The sequence below is a fragment of the Littorina saxatilis genome, linkage group LG1 (genome assembly GCF_037325665.1).
Source record: "Littorina saxatilis isolate snail1 linkage group LG1, US_GU_Lsax_2.0, whole genome shotgun sequence".
In the NCBI taxonomy this organism is placed as follows: domain Eukaryota; kingdom Metazoa; phylum Mollusca; class Gastropoda; order Littorinimorpha; family Littorinidae; genus Littorina; species Littorina saxatilis.
In genome coordinates, this window is record NC_090245.1 from 93,064,269 (window position 1) to 93,081,847 (window position 17,579).

The window sequence follows — 17,579 nt, forward strand, 5'->3', positions numbered from 1 at the left end:
TTGTATAGAATATAGTCAAATGTTTGTAAAGATTTTAGTCAAGCAGTATGTAAGAAATGTTAAGTCCTTTGTACTGGAAACTTGCATTCTCCCAGTAAGGTGATATATTGTACTACGTTGCAAGCCCCTGGAGCAATTTTTTGATTAGTGCTTTTGTGAACAAGAAACAATTAACAAGTGGCTCTATCCCATCTCCCCTCTTTCCCCTATCCCATCTCCCCCCTTTCCCCGTCGCGATATAACCTTGAGTGGTTGAAAACGACGTTAAACACCAAATAAAGAAGAAGCGTAATGGTGAATACCGAATCTTGGGAATCCTTGGATGGAAAACGCACGTTTTTTTGTTGGTGAATTTTCATTGTGTTTCTGTGTTTGATTGGGGTGGGGGGGGGGGGGGGGGGGGGGGTATGGGGTATGAAAGAGCTGTCGAGTTGCGTTTGATGAAAGTCATCTCGTATCCGCATTTTTCATATTAATCTCTCGGAATCCTAATTTGTATTGTTGTGTTTGCTGGTATTTAACGTTTCGTTTGAAGTTGATTTACCAAACGCATGATAATTGTTTGTGATTAAAACAGAAAATCATTATTCTGAGTGACCAGCTCGGAATGTTTCATTTCATAGGCCAGAAACTCTGTTTAAAATGCATTTGAACGAGTTATGAACAATAAACACATTGCCCCCGTCATCTGTATTTCATATCTTGTGCACACACAAAGCCATGTCCAGGAGTAAAATAATGTTCTATAGCAAATCTAAATCTAGGTAATATAAGAAAATAAACACTTTGCAGTGATTATATCAAGCCTAAATATATCCACATGTATCGAAGTTACGTACCTGAACAAAGTAATAATTTATTATTACTAGGTACTTGATGCTCAGTAAATTTGAAAACGGAAGAGCGTAAATGTATTCTTTGAAAAAATCAACGTACATATTTTCCTGCGGCATGTTCATCATTATTATCTCTCTCTCTCTCTCTCTCTCTCTCTCTCTCTCTCTCTCTCTCTCTCTCTCTCTCTCTCTCTCTCTCTCTCTCTCTCTCTCTCTCTCTCTCTCTCTCTCTCTCTCTCTCTCTCTCTCTCTCTCTCTTTTTGTATTGTTTTTGGATTTTAAGAAAGCATTTGACTTAGTCGATCATTCCATATTGCTGAAAAAATTACACTATTATTTGAGAAACGATTCGGTCTGTGACTTCTTTAAGTCGTATCTTGCTGACCGGACACAGTATGTCACTTTACAATGCCAGAATTCGTCTACTGCACTAGTAAGACATGGCGTCCCTCAAGGGTCTATAGGACCTATTCTCTTTTGTATTTACGTTAATGATTTGCCTTTACATGTATCGGATGATAAAGTCAAATGCGAGTTTTTTTTGCAGACGATTCGTCTATTCATACCAGTAACACCTCGTTGGAATCAGTAAATTCTTCCCTGAAGAACACTTTGGACGAAGTTTTTTGTTTGTTTGCTTAACGCCCAGCCGACCACGAAGGGCCATATCAGGGGACGAAGTTGCGAAATGGTGCACATCAAATGCCATGATACTGCACCCAGAAAAAAACTAAAAGCATTGTTATTACCACAAGACAAAAGCATCAGCTAAGTCCTCTTAAATTACAACTGTCCTTAGGTACAACTCAAATACAGCAAGTTAAAGAACATCGCATAGTACTTGGTGTAACTGTTGATGAAGAAATGAAATGGCAAACACACATAAGCAACCTCTGCAAAGTGATATCAAGGAATTTGTATTTGTTGTCAAAACTCAAACATTATGCGAAGTCTGAAACATTAAAAATGTTCGTTCATGCTCATATAATGCCTCATATTAATTTTGCTTCGACATTGTGGGATGGCTGCAGTGATGTTCACTTATTAAAACTCAATTCTTTGTACCGTCGTGCTGCAACACTTATCCTGTATGAATCGCACATGTCTACAGAAATGAAGTTAAACAGCCTTAATTTCCTTCCCCTAAAAACCCACCTTGCATACAATAAGGCTGTCTTTATGTATAAATTCCGTCGCGATATAACCTTCGTGGTTGAAAACGACGTTAAACACCAAATAACGAAAGAAAGAAAGATGTATAAATTGGTTCATGGTGATGTGCCCAGTTATGTGCAATCCTATTTTACACATGTTACGAAGAGGTATGGGTCTCAAAATTTACTTCCTCCAATTCCTCGTATAGATCTTTGTAAATCCAGCTTAGCTTTTTCAGGATCATCTCTGTGGAATTCTTTGCCAATAGAAATCAAACGATCCGCATCATTAAAGGCCTTTAAAAGGCAGTTGCACACACATTTGATCACACTATAAACTGCCCCTGATGTCTAGTTTCCATTGTGTACTCGGATAATGTATGCAATGCTCTTAAGTGTTTTGTTTTTATGTTTATACTCGACCATTATTTTGATGTTTTACTAGTTTAATACTTTGATTAGATACTGTTCCTTTTAGGTATGAAATGATAGCATGTGCATATGTGTAGGTATGCGAGCGCACGCTCGCGCGCGCGAGCATGTGTGTGTGTATATGTGTGCATGTGTGTCACAGTGTGCATGTGTGTGTGTGTGTGTGTGTGTGTGTATGTGTGTGGGTGTGTGAGTGTGTGTGTGTGTGTGTGTGTGTGTGTGTGTGTGTAAGTGTGTGTGAGTTTGTGTGTGCGTGTGTGTGTATACGTGGGTGTGTGTGTGTGTGTGTGTGTGTGTGTGTGTGTGTGCGTGTGCGCAGTCTTTGCTTTCGTTTACATTTATTCTCTATATGTTCCAAGGACAGGTTTGAAGATTAGGCTAAGCCTAAAACTTTTATCCTTATGTAATAAAGTTCTGAGTTCTGAGTTCTCTCTCTCTCTCTGTCTCTCTCTGTCTCTGTCTCTCTCTCTGTCTCTCTCTGTCTCTCTGTCTCTGTCTCTGTCTCTCTCTCTCTCTCTCTCTCTCTCTCTCTCTTTTTCTCTCTCTCTCTCAGGTGAAGGAGTCTGTGCATAGCATGATTTATCACCTCATTAGGTGATTGCGATTACTCATCCAGGCTTTGATCTAAGAAGAGAATGTCAAGGTCACAGCGGTCGCGGAACAATTTATCTTGCTGTGCGGTGCTCAGGTCATGACCTTGCGCAGTAAATATGTTATTATTATGATCTTTCTTTCTTTAGTTGGTGTTTAACGTCGTTTTCAACCACGAAGGTTATATCGCGACGGGGGAAGGGGGGGAGATGGGATAGAGCCACTTGTCAATTGTTTCTTGTTCACAAAAGCACTAATCAAAAAATTATTATTATGATATGTAAATGTAAAGGAATGTACGGTAATCATTGTTCATCTTAGTTATTAATATTAGGGGAGCAGAAATGGAATCTCAACGAATTCATGTCTTTTTATTTTGTTAGTTTATTTGTTTGTTTGTTTGTCTGTTTGTTTGTTTGTTTGTTTTGAAGAATGTATGTATTCTTTACTTCTTACTTTGGAAACCCTTTACTTTTGTGGCGTGTTGCACTTTTAGAATGGTGTGTTTATGTTATACCAGCGATCCACGAACATCGATCAGTACCTCGAATATCTCCCTTCACAAGGACGGCACAGAAAACTTTACGCTTATACGACGCAGTTACAAAAATGTATCACATCAATCTTATTTCACCCTTAATTCACGCCCACTTTATCCTCATCCTTGCTTAGAAAAAAGGAAGGGAAATAAGCCATTACATCCGACTTCATTTTCTTCATTTTTGGGATTTTTTTTTTAAGCTTTCCAGCTTTTTCTCCAGTTCATAAGTTTACCGAAATAAGTATTCCTTCCTCTCAAAGCTGACTTGCTGACCTAGTTTATTGGTTGCACGTGTACACGCAGCGTGACAGATGCTCCCAAACAGGTGGGTGTGAAAATTTATTGTCATTGTGCGTCTAATGTCTGTTTTTGTCGTCCGCGATACGCTTTACTTTACAAGGGCAAAAAGAACCCATTGTTCCACTTTCTATTTTAGAACCGTTCCCTTGGGGTCAAAGAAATAAAAAAAAGCAATTAAACCCATATTGCAGGATCAGAATTCAATTATATTACATTCCTTGCGTAAAAAACGACAGATGTTCTTTCATAATTGCATGTGTCGCCCTCGTATCGTTAAAATTAGGCCTCAGACGATTGGGTTGAAGGATTTGAGAGACAAATGAAAAAGTTACAGTAATAACTTTTACAAACGAATAGCAGGGTATTTTCATCTGTTGTAATCCGATTGTTAAATAACGGGGCCGGTGGAGCAGTGGTTAATGCATCAGGCAGCGAGCCGAGAGATCGTGGGTTCGAATCCCATCAGAGTCATGTGAGTGTTTCGGGCTCCGGCTGGCTCTTACGCAGAGTGGAATTGCTATGTGAAGCTAGGATAGCACAGCCGAGTGTCATTCACTTCACGACTACGACTTTGAGGGTGCTCATCTCAGAGAGAGAGAGAGAGAGAGAGAGAGAGAGAGAGAGAGAGAGAGAGAGAGAGAGAGAGAGAGAGAGAGAAAGAGAAAGAGAAAGAGAGAGAGAGAGAGAGAGAGAGAGAGAGAGAGAGAGAGAGAGAGAGACTAAAACTGACTGAACATTTATTGCAAAAGGATAATGGTTTTAGAGGTAAAGCCTAATCTTCCAACCTATCCATCATATACAAACACTTAAGGACAGACGCGCACAATAGAGGGATTACAGATCGCTGAGGTAAGCAGAACGCTTCTGGAGCAAAAGCCAGCATGGATTTACTACGCACGATACAGAATCAAACCAGTCATTACAACAAAGTATACGACGGGATACAGCCTATACCGTACAACTTTTAAAAAGAAGAAACACGATGAAAAAGATGAACACGATTGAAATATGGAACACACACAGTAAAACACAAGACACACTAACCGACCGCGAGGTCATCGAATACATTCGAGCTGTAACTATACCGTAAACACGCCGGATAAAAAGATACAGCGTGTTTTGCACTCATAACACAAAAGATACGGTCCTCATAACATGAAGATGGGTAGTAAGTCATGAAATATCACAAAAAGAGCTCCCCAAAATGCATTAAAGTGATCATTGAAAATATAGCTTACAACATTTAATTAGAGCTGTAACAAGCAAGTAATGTGTGTCGTATCCTTGTGTTTTCGAACTAGTAATTTTGAATTGATCTATTTCCGTCATTATTACACGCAGAGCCACCAAAATTACAAGGTACACTAAGCATAAGCTAGTCCATGTCTCTGTTACACAAAATGTGTGCTTGGATGCATTTCATGTCAATAAAACAGCTTTGAATGCAAGGTTTCGGTTTCTGACAGCAACACTTTTCGAGAAGTTTTTGAATACGGGCACTGCATGTGAGCTATATTTTTAATGATCACTTTAATGCAGAAAAAATAGGAATACATGAGGTACATGTTAGACACCAACTTTAGTTACATCATGCATTTTGGGAAGCTGTTTAAGTGATAATTATGTCTAGACCTACTAACCTTCTTCGTGTTATGAGAACACGTATCTTTTGTGTTATGAATGTAACACACGCTGTATTTATTTATCCGGCGTGGTAAAGCTGTCAATAATTACAATGTAACCGTCTCTTGAACGACAGGTCGTGACAATTAGCCTATTTCCATCTTAGTGTCAAAGCATCGACTCAGCAGATCCTTGCACCAGATGTTACCCACAGCTAGGCGTCAAACAGAACGCGACTCACATACACCTGTATCCATGTGGAACAGCGGCAATCACCCTGTGCCTCAAGTGTCTGAAAACACCTCCCCGCGGAGGGGTTTTGCAGCCAGCGCAGTGAAGATAAAGAGGGAACATTTTTCTCGCCTGGCGTGGCAGCAAGCAGGATGTCTCTAGACTGCAATGGGATTTTTTTTTTCATCGATGTAATTGATACTGCAATCGAAACTATTTTTGCCGATTGACAATGGTGTCTAAAAGAAAATTAGTTCAAAAATAAAAATGAAAAAAGAAAGACACTATGCACAGAACTCAGCCAGCCAGTATGTAGACTTTTTGCATATGTCTGAATTATGATGGTCTACAAGCAAACTTACACGGGAATGACGTCATCATTAATTTATCACACAAACGCACACACACACACACACACACACACACACGCATGCACGCACACACGCACGCACGCACGCACACACACACACACACACACACACACACACACACACACACACACACACACAGAGAAACACGTGCACGCACGCACACCCCCGTTTTAACAGACAGCAACCAGTCTGAAGATTCAATTGTTGGTATGTGTCCACGGTGAAAAATGCCCACATTCCGTGCAAAAGGATGCTTAACCCGATCGTTTTTGCGTAAATAGAAAGTACATATATAATAATTAACCTGTTATGACCACAGCGTCAATACATCGACCCTTGTGAACCTTATACGCCAGATGTTACACACAGCTGGACGTCTACATAAGCGTCACACTTTTGTATCCACGTTCAACAAAGCAGGATATTGAAGTTGTAAATTACCATGGTTAGATAGCTGAAGTACGAAGAAGGGCGTATTGGCGGAAACAGTGTAGTTGGGTTCAGTTTATTATAGCATTGACCCGTGAAGGTAGCCAGCGCAACTGCACTACTGGCGTTTTGATACTTTGATATTGTTTTTAATTGTTTCGTAGGAGGATCAGCTTTGTCCAGGTGAGAAGTGCAAGCAGGTGGAAGAAAATGTATCAGTCTTTCATGATTTTGTATGACTGCGGGGCGTTGGCATATTTTCGGACTGGAATTGTGGCGAAAGAGTCCACAATTCTGGACAGGGTCACAAGGTGTCGGCGCGATGTGCTGGTTTTAGAAGCATTAACAGGTGCAAGCTAATATATCAGACTGTAAAGATATATAAAGCAGAACTATTGCGTATTTGCCGATTTCCGGATCTGAATTGCAATCTGCATGGACAGATTTTCCTTTCTGGACAAGGTTACAAGTTGTCGTGGCGACGTGCTGGTTTTAGCTACGCGGCGAAGACTCCTTTTTAGTTTCTTCCTTCAGAGAGAAATGAGCGTGTGCTCCTTTTCTCCTCTACAATTGTATTGACTTTACTAGTAAGCGTTGAAAATGGATAACAACTGAAAATGGCGTGTGCTTCGCAGGTCTCTCAATAATAGTGGCACTGCCGCTTAAAAACTTCATACACCCTTGTTACTCAATGCAGGTAGGATTTTTCATTTCAGTATCGCGCAACGTTTCGCTCACCTCACATTGTGTTTGTACGATTTTTTCCCATTTACTTATCAAACTGTTGTCCGTTTGTTTACGCAGAAAGTGTTACCCATTTATTTGTCAAAATGTTGTCCGTTTGTGTCGCAGAAAGTGTTACCCATTTATTTATCAAAATGTTGTCCTTTTGTTTACGCAAAAAGTGTTACCCATTTATTTATCGAAATGTTGTCCTTTTGTGTCGCAGAAAGTGTTACCCATTTATTTATCAAAATGTTGTCCTTTTGTTTACGCAGAAAGTGTTACCCATTTATGTATCAAAATGTTGTCCGTTTGTGTCGCAGAAAGTGTTACTCATTTATTTGTCAAAATGTTGTCCTTTTGTTTACGCAGAAAGTGTTACCCATTTATTTGTCAAAATGTTGTCCTTTTGTGTCGCAGAAAGTGTTACCCATTTATTTATCGAAATGTTGTCCTTTTGTGTCGCAGAAAGTGTTACCCATTTATTTATCGAAATTTCCTTTTGTGTCGCAGAAAGTTGCTGAGGACAGCGACACAGTCGGGGCGAGTTGTAATGACCTTCAGACGACGTCGGAGGAAGTCGACAGCACCACCACCCATTCCTGTCCGCCACACCCCCTCTCTGCAGGAGTCTCCTTACACTTACAGGTCAGTGGGTCACAGTTTGTAATCGTTGACGTTGTCATTGTCGTTTTATAGTATTTGTCAGTGTTGTCATCATCGTCGTGGTCATCATCATCATCATCATGATCATCATCATCATCATCATCATCATCATCATCAACATCATCATCATCATCAACATCATCATCATCATCAACATCATCGTCGTCATCCTCGTCGTCATCCTCATCATCATCATCATCATCATCATCATCATCATCATCATCATCATCATCATCATCATCATCATCATCACTCCACGGTAACGACGACGACCTTCATCTCCCGAGCTGGACTGAGTGTGTAACGCCAGCGAACGCCAAGAAGAAGAAGAAGATAATCATCACTGCTGCCGTCATTATTAGGATGACACGCCATTTATTTCTTTTATCGTGGTTGACGTCAATACTGACCATCGTTGAATACAGAACCGTTTCAATAGTATTATGTCTTTATTTGTGAGTGCATCACTCAAGGGCCGATTAGAGAACTACAGCTAATCAAGAATTGTCTATGATATAAAATGTTGGCTTTTTTTGTTTTTTTCTTGGATGCTTGAGTCTGTTTTAAATAGTTAAGCACCTCTTGAACTGTGTGCTCTTGTATATTTCGCGCTTTCCCCCCGATTAGGGGAGGTTCTAGTATAAAATATCACCAAAATCGCTTCAGTTGTGTTCCTATTTAGAATGGGAAATATTAATGGATTTCGGCTCAAATAAAGTCAAATGCATTGCTGACCCATATATTGTGTTAGTTAATATGTCACGACAACTGCCGTTGAGAAACAATTCAACGGAAAAACATACATTATCTAGAAACCGAAAATAGTGATTTTGGCGTTTCCTTGATAATTCTTCAAGGAGCGCACATTTTTTAAAGAAATTCAAAACATACAATAACATGTAATTGGACTACATTTTGTGGAATCAAAATTACGTTATTTTAATTAAAACGTTGATTTCATCATATTTACATATAACGGTTTTAACTGACAAGCTATATTTTCTTTGATTTTATCCCGACCCACAAACGCCTTCCACAAAGTGTAGTCCTATGAATACTAAAAAGCCATGCTACGTTTTGTTCCAGTCGGTTGAGAACATTTTGAGTTATCAAGGAAACGGCGAAGCAAGGTGCCGAAAACATCATTCTGAGAAAAAAAGGCTTCAAAGTTTAGATACTTTTTATTCTTGTTGAAATTCACAACATTTCATAAAGATCGGTGAAAAATTAGAAAATAACGGTTTATAACTGACAAAAGCTTGGTTTTCTTCTGAAAAGTACGTATTGAAACTCAGTTATGGACAACGGACCTACTCACAAAATTTCATAAAGATTGGTGAAAAAACGGGATTTAACGGTTTTTTAACTGCCAAAAATCAACTTTTTATTCTTGTTGAAATTCAGTTAGGGACAACCAACCTAACCACAACATTTCATAAAGATCGGTGAAAAATTAGAAAATAACGGTTTATAACGGGTTTTTAACTGCCAATAATTAACTTTTTCTTCTTGAAAAGTTTGTATTGGAGATCAGTTAGGGACAATGGTCCAATTTTGGTGTAAATCCGACGATTAGGGACCAAGAAACAAGGAGCAGAGTGTTTTTTGGCGGTTAAACTGTCATTTTAACGGTTTAATGATTTGGTGAAATTTCTTCCACCACAATACTATACAATGTTTTATCTACCCATTATTGCAAGAACCCCAAAATCACAACTGAAGCGATTTTGGTGATATTTTATACTAGAACCTCCCCTTAATCCAGTTAGTTTACAAAAAAAGTACCTCGTACAACACAATTCCTGACTTAGCAGTAGCGCCAGACTTATTTTGACCCACGTTTCAGCGAATCAGGTCAGGATGAAGAACGCAGTCGTCCCCAATACAGTTGTCTCAAAGATGTATTTCCCTCTGGACCTATCCATCAGTCGTCGTTTGTTTACAAAACGGCCGCTGCCCCCGCCCTCCTGCTTTGTTCCGCCTACTAACTGAGTTTTTGATTTTGGTAATCCTAATAAAAACAAGTCGCGTAAGGCGAAAATACATCATTTAGTCAAGTAGCTGTCGAACTCACAGAATGAAACTGAACGCAATGCAACGCAGCAAGACCGTATACTCGTAGCATCGTCAGTCCACCGCTCATGGCAAAGGCAGTGAAATTGACAAGAAGAGCGGGGTAGTAGTTGCGCTGAGAAGGATAGCACGCTTTTCTGTACCTCTCTTCGTTTTAACTTTCTGAGCGTGTTTTCAATCCAAACATATCATATCTATATGTTTTTGGAATCAGGAACCGACAAGGAATAAGATGAAAGTGTTTTTAAATTGATTTCGAAAATTTAATTTTGATAATAATTTTTATATATTTAATTTTCAGAGCTTGTTTTTAATCCAAATATAACATATTTATATGTTTTTGGAATCAGCAAATGATGGAGAATAAGATGAACGTAAATTTGGATAGTTTTATAAAAAAATTTTTTTTTACAATTTTCAGATTTTTAATGACCAAAGTCATAAAATAAATTTTAAGCCACCAAGTTGAAATGCAATACCGAAGTCCGGGCTTCGTCGAACATTACTTGACCAAAATTTCAACCAATTTGGTTAAAAAATGAGGGCGTGACAGTGCCGCCTCAACTTTCACGAAAAGCCGAATATGACGTCATCAAAGACATTTATCAAAAAAAAGAAAAAAACGTATGGGGATATCATACCCAGGAACTCTCATGTCAAATTTCATAAAGATCGGTCCAGTAGTTTAGTCTGAATCGCTCTACACGCACGCACGCACACACACACACACACACACACACATACACACACACACACATACACCACGACCCTCGTCTCGATTCCCCCCTCTATGTTAAAACATTTAGTCATAACTTGACTAAATGTAAAAACAAGGATGGTAGGTTATTGGAAGGTTGTTATTTCCGAAACTGTCATTATTATTTCGAGTGTCTGGTTTTTGGGATTTTTGGTAGTCTTACAGAAATAACCAAATTCCCAACAACCACACACAATGAGGTAAATGCAAGATAGATTACACGCAAAGTCGACACTATCCTAAATGAACCGATCGCGCATAGAGTTCAGCCCGTTGCAGTTCTAGTAAGAGGATGTGATCATGAAAGTTGACTCGCTACGCATATAAAGTTCTCCGTTCAAACCTTATCTTTACCCCCATCCGCCTCAACTATCGTCATCATCTTACTCTCTTCCAGCTTGCTGGCTATTGGAGATGTTGGTTTACATGTACAATAGAGTAAGGGAGAGGTATTCGGAACCATTCTACTGGCATATAGAGAATAACAAGCATTGAAATGAGCAAGCGACTTTATTTCATCCTCAATGTCCTCAAGATAGGAATTGCCTTTACAGGTGCTATCAAGGTCAAAAATAGTGCGAATACACTTGTAAGAAATCTAAACATAACAAACAAACAAACACAAAGGGAAACACAAAGCAAAAGCATCACGGAACGAAAAAGGTATGAAAAGAAAATGGAGGGGAAACAAAAAAGGGAAGGAACTTTTGGAAAAGAAGGAAATGACAGGGGAGAGATGTGGTAAGAGCATGTCATGGACACTTACACACAGTAAATTATTAATCAAAGAAAGATGAGAAGAAATTGAAGATTGTCTTGTTTGTCCACCAGACGCGGGTCCTCAACAGAACGTCCGCTGTCCAACAACTCGCTGTCCTACTCGACCAACTGCATCCCTGTGGACGCCTGGGCAGGGGGCCGAGACCACGCCTCCGTCGACGACGACAGCTACTTCGTCACCAACCCGCCCGTCTCCCTGTCCAGCTGCGACCTCAACGACTCTTCAGACGACGTCTTCGCCGACTCCACCACTCCTTCCGACAAGGTCGTGTACATCAACCTCCCACACCTGAGGTTCCACAACGGTGGGAGGGGAGGCAGAGGGGCAGGAGGGGGAGAGGAGAGAGAGGCGTGGCAGGGGAGGGGAGGGATGCTGATGGGCGATTCTGTGGATAACCTTGACGTGGATGCCTTGTACGACGGTGGAAGTGGTGGTAGTAGCGGGCACAGAACTCAGAGCTCCTCTGCCGTGGAGGATATAGTGCGCTGGAGTTCTTCGCCTGAAAGCTCGGAGAGCAACAACAACTCTAAGATCGGCTCCAGGCAGTACACAGTCCCGGATCGTTCCAGAGACTCCACGCCCAACGGAGGACTGGATCTTCGGAGGCAGAGCTCCACCTCAACCCTAGTCGGCACGGAACAAAATAGCAACAATAGCAACAACACCAGCAACTCCACCACCACCCCCAATAACACAGGCACCGTTCGCCAAGACAGCATGGAGTCACTCAGCGGTAACGGTCACGCTTCCTCACGCATGAACGGTCACGGTGGCTGGGGTAGCAGCGGCAGCAGCAGCGTGACCCCCATACGACGCCTGGTGGAGCGGAACCTACGCAAGAACCACCAGCAGGAGATGTTCTACGTAGGTCACCAACGGTCCGAGACGGCTTCCCCGGCTACCGTCAGCCTGGGCAGTTACAGTGGATACGACGGCAATTATGCCAGCTCTTCGTCGTCTTCTTCCTCGCCCGTTACTTCTGGCAAGGTGAGTTAAGCTTTTGACAATTTTTTTTTTAGCTTAGCTTCTTGCCCTTCGTCCTCCCCCCGATCTGTGTTATTTTTCTTTGACAGCACAGAGTTATGCTCTCACTGATATGTTTGTTTTGTTTTGTTTCTTTGTTTTTGTTTTTCATTTGTATTCGTTTGTTTGTTGGTTAGTGGGTTTGTGTTTTTTAAAATTTGTAATTTTAGAGTGTTTTGGAACGTTAGCGTGTGTGTGTGTGTGTGTTGTGTACGTGTACGTGTACGTGCACGTGTACATGTGTGTGTGTGTGTGTGTGAGTGTGTGTGTGTGTGTGTGTGTGTGTGTGTGTGTGTGTGTGTGTGTGTGTGTGTGTCTGTGTGTGTTGTTCAGCCTGAAATTTGTTTTAAACAAAATTCCTGGTGCGTGTATTATCTTGTACAGATTAGAGTCTGAATTGTTTTGGGCATGAATTCTACAAGCCGACAGTTTCAGTGGCATCTCCTCTCAATATATTGAAGACGGTTATCTCGCTTTCGACTATTGACTCTCACCTTTTTCTTCTCGGTTCAGTAATGCTTTGAAGGGTCTGTGTTAAACTCGTTTAGGATGGATGGGATGGAGGATGGTGAGGGTTCCGTGTGGGGAAGGGAGGGGGATTTAGTGCATGATGGGAGGAGATGGTGGGAGCTGTTGCTGTCTGTCTACATCGAAGATTTTCAGGAATGAGCTGGAATCCCAGGGGCGTCTCGACCCAGACTTCTTTGCCCTTTCACACTGAGAGAGCGTAAAGATGGTCCTGTCCATAAATCACAAGCAGAGAGAGAGAGAGAGAGAGAGAGAGAGAGAGAGAGAGAGAGAGAGAGAGAGAGAGAGAGAGAGAGAGAGAGAGAGAGAGAGAGAGCATCAGAGAGAGAGAGAGAGAGAGAGAGAGAGAGAGAGAGAGAGAGAGAGAGAGAGAGAGAGAGAGAGAGCGCAACCAACGCACTGCGGGCGATCAGTCCGGGTTCACGTGTACTTCTAAATGGAACTGTGTGTGTGTGTGTGTTAGTGTGTGTGTGTGTGTGTGTGTGTGTGTTATTGTGTGTGTGCGTGTGTGTGTTTGTGTGTGTGTGTGTGTTTTTGTGTGTGCGTGTGTGTGTGTGTGTGTGTGTTTAGTCTCTCTGGATGCACGTGTTCAGTATGCGCGTTAGCGCGCGTATGCGTTCGAGCGTGTGTACGTGAGTAATGGAAATGTCAAATGAACATCAGCACAGGGGATTCGGGTGACTTCAGATCAATATTTCCTAAAGACCTCAGCGGATTAAGTCACCCAGATTTGTGGCCACCCCATTGTTGGCCAAGGGTCTTTCTGCTTCTAAACTGTCAGGCTTCATGCCTTATCTTCCTCTTTTGTGTTTTTGGCCTTGGTATGGTTTCTGTTTTTGTGTGGTCGCGCGCGTCTTACTAGTTGCGTCTCTCAGTGTCTCTGTGTCATTTTGTCTGTCTTGTCGATGCTGTTTGTTCGTCTCCTTCTTCTTCCATGCATTGCAATCTCCGTATCTCTGTCGGTCCGAATGCCTGTCTGCATTCCTGTCTGTCTGTCTGTCTGGCTGGCTGGCTGACTGGCTGGTTGGCTGTCTGCCTGTTTCCCACCCTACGCTGCCCCTGTTAAATGTCACCCTTCTCTCTGAGCCTGTGTCTCTCTCCCTATTTCTTCCTCTTCGTCCTCCCCATCCCACCGCCCCCCCCCCCCCCTCTCTCTCTCTCTCTCTTCCTCTGTCTCATTTTCTCTCTCTCTCACTATACCCCCCCCCCTCTGTCTATTTGAATATCTTTTTACATTTAGTCAAGTTTTGACTAAATGTTTTAACGTAGAGGGGGGAATCGAGACGAGGGTCGTGGTGTATGTGCGTGTGTGTGTCTGTGTGTGTGTGTGTGTGTGTGTGTGTAGAGCGATTCAGACTAAACTACTGGACCGATCTTTATGAAATTTGACATGAGAGTTCCTGGGTATGAAATCCCCGAACGTGTTTTTCATTTTTTTGATAAATGTCTTTGATGACGTCATATCCGGCTTTTCGTGAAAGTTGAGGCGGCACTGTCACGCCCTCATTTTTCAACCAAATTGGTTGAAATTTTGGTCAAGTAATCTTCGACGAAGCCCGGACTTCGGTATTGCATTTCAGCTTGGTGGATTAAAAATTAATTAATGACTTTGGTCATTAAAAATCTGAAAATTGTAAAAAAAAAAATTTTTATAAAACGATCCAAATTTACGTTCATCTTATTCTCCATCGTTTTCTGATTCCAAAAACATATAAATGTTATATTTGGATTAAAAACAAGCTCTGAAAATTAAATGTATAAAAATTATTATTAAAATTAAATTGTCGAAATCAATTTAAAAACACTTTCATCTTATTCCTTGTCGGTTCCTGAATCCAAAAACATATAGATATGATATGTTTGGATTAAAAACACGCTCAGAAAGTTAAAACAAAGAGAGGTACAGAAAAGCGTGCTATCCTTCTTAGCGCAACTACTACCCCGCTCTTCTTGTCAATTTCACTGCCTTTGCCATGAGCGGTGGACTGACGATGCTACGAGTATACGGTCTTGCTTAAAAATGGCATTGCGTTCAGTTTCATTCTGTGAGTTCGACAGCTATGCTTACTTGACTAAATGTTGTATTTTCGCCTTACGCGACTTGTTTTAAATTGTATTCTCCCCCCTCTCTCGCTACACCACTCTTCAGCAGCAGCATTATTCCTTGTTGTTGTTTTGAATAGGCCGAGGTTTTTGTCGTGATTTCTTGTATACCTCATTTGAGCTGTTTTTCTTTTTCTGTAGTGTTTTCCTCACTTCTTTTCCTGCGATGGAAATGCAATCCTCTAGCTTCCTTCTGGAGGCGCGTGAGAGACATTGGAATGATGGGTGAAAAATGAGACAATTTCAACGAGCGGCCTTTTTGTTAAAAGAAATAAATAAATAGCGACGGGGTGTTGGGGCTGATAACACAATTCTGGCCTCGAGCTGTTTGAAATGCAGAATCGTTGGGAGGTAAAATAAATCAAAAAAATCTATGCATTTTAACATCGACAGATCTCAACTCGTATCAAGTTTATTAACGGTTGAAGTTCCACAGTGATTTATTCATATTGTTATACCTCATATTGTCATGATTTATTCATATTGTTATATTGTTAGCCGCGTGACATATAGATCACAGGACCAAAAACAGAAAGAAGCACACACACATTCTTTTATTGAGGTTTTGAAGACTAAAAATTGCTTTGGTGTGACAGCTTCAAAGAAAACTGTTGTTGTTTTTACACATTCTGCATTTTAAGATAAATCTTATATGACGTGACAAGCAAGAAATGTGATCAGGGAAGAGTTTTATGGGCCAAAGCAAAAAGGAAACTTTGCCAAGGGTCAGAAGAACAAAAGGTTACTTTGTGCAAAAGTTACAAAGCAAGCACTTTCTGCGCTTAAAGTATTGAAAGTATTTCTTGTCACGTAAGTTACTGATTAGCTACCCATGACAAAGGAATGCGTGAAAAAGAAGAACAAAATGTAAAAGGAGATTATTCATTCTTAGAAACTTTGAAAACTTTGGAAATGCCAAGAATGCTGATTGCTGCAACTGACAAGGATCTGGTACCTCCTACCGCCCCCCCCCCTCCCACCCCCTCTCGGTTTTCTTGTCTCTTCTTGCAAAAAGAAAATTTCAGCTCTCTCGTTTGAATGATTTGACATGTTGCAATTAGGATCGATGGATTTGTTTCCGTCTTTTTTCTTTCAAGGCAATTAATGAAGTGGTTTCTGTTTGGGGTTGCGCATTCCATGTGATTTGAGCCGATGCTGTTGCAATCAGGCTTTGCATTGTATTGGCATTCTAGCCTTGGGAATACGATGCTTTCTCCAGGATTGCAGCTGACGTTGGCCGCTTAATGTCATTGTCAGATGAAGAGTCGGCCCATTATTATTATTATTCGTCCGCCCCTCTCTCTCCCTCTCTCTCTCTCTCAGTCTCTCTCTCTCTCTCTCTCTCTCTCTCTCTCTCTCTCTCTCTCTCTCTCTCTCTCTCTCTAGAGAGAGAGAGAGAGAGAGAGATATATATATATACTAGAGACAGAGACAGACAGCGTGGCGGTTCACCACAATCACCTTTGAAGGCGAAGTCCTCTCAAACGGGATTGAGAATATTAGAGCTTATTTCTAAGCCCTATATTAACTGTTATGGCTTCTCAAAGGCCAGAACATACAGACAGGTAAGTTGTAGACAAAAGCCGCCAGACCCCATCACAAACAGAACTCTACAATCCACAGGTGTTGCCTCCACACACACACACACATACACACACACACACACACACACACACACACACACACACACACACACACACACACACACACACACACACACACATACACACACACACACAGACACAGAAGCCGTATATTTCTATCTTTATATACATAACTAGATGATTACCCGCTTCGCCGGGTACCGGCTTCGCCGGGAAGAAGTAGAGCCGAATACCAGGCTGCGCGAAGGAAAGGAGATAAACGCGCAAAACACTGGAGACCTTCTAAAAATAGTAACGTGCAGTGACCTTCTAAAAATAGTAACGTAGTAACGGGAATATGGATTGACGCCACACGGAGGAAGGGAGATAATCGCGGCTGAAAACATTGGAGAAGCTAAGGAAGAGTTACTGGTAGTGGATCCCAACCAAAAAAACAAAATCGGTTCAGCGCGCTGGGAGCACGTGTTGAAATATCTCATCGACCAGGTTGTGTCCAGGGTGTACCTGAATATGATCACCAAATTTGAAACAGATCCATCGAGAACCTTGGCCGCGCATCGCGCACAGACACACAGACAGACAGACAGACAGACAGACAGACACACAGACACTAGTCGTATATATATATAGATATAGAGATAGATGACAGTGGATTTTTCGATAAATAGATTTGACCTTTGCACTTTTACAGTGAAGACAACTTACGGGCGCAAGGAAAGCGTTCTGGACAGTGCAGTGACATTCTAAAAATAGTAACGTTGTAACGGGAATATGGATTGACGCCACACGAAGGAAGGGAGATAAACGCTGAAA

At 41.3% G+C, this 17,579-nt stretch overlaps 1 protein-coding gene across 1 annotated transcript in view; it reads left to right on the forward strand.

Moving 5' to 3' along the window:
- LOC138945811 (uncharacterized) overlaps positions 1-17,579 on the forward strand; it is a 116,753-nt gene that overhangs the window by 68,140 nt on the left and 31,034 nt on the right. The window contains exons 3-4 of the mRNA XM_070317320.1: positions 7,745-7,879; positions 11,559-12,495. Coding sequence (XP_070173421.1) covers positions 7,745-7,879; positions 11,559-12,495 — 1,072 coding nt within the window. The remainder of the gene's footprint in view (positions 1-7,744; positions 7,880-11,558; positions 12,496-17,579) is intronic.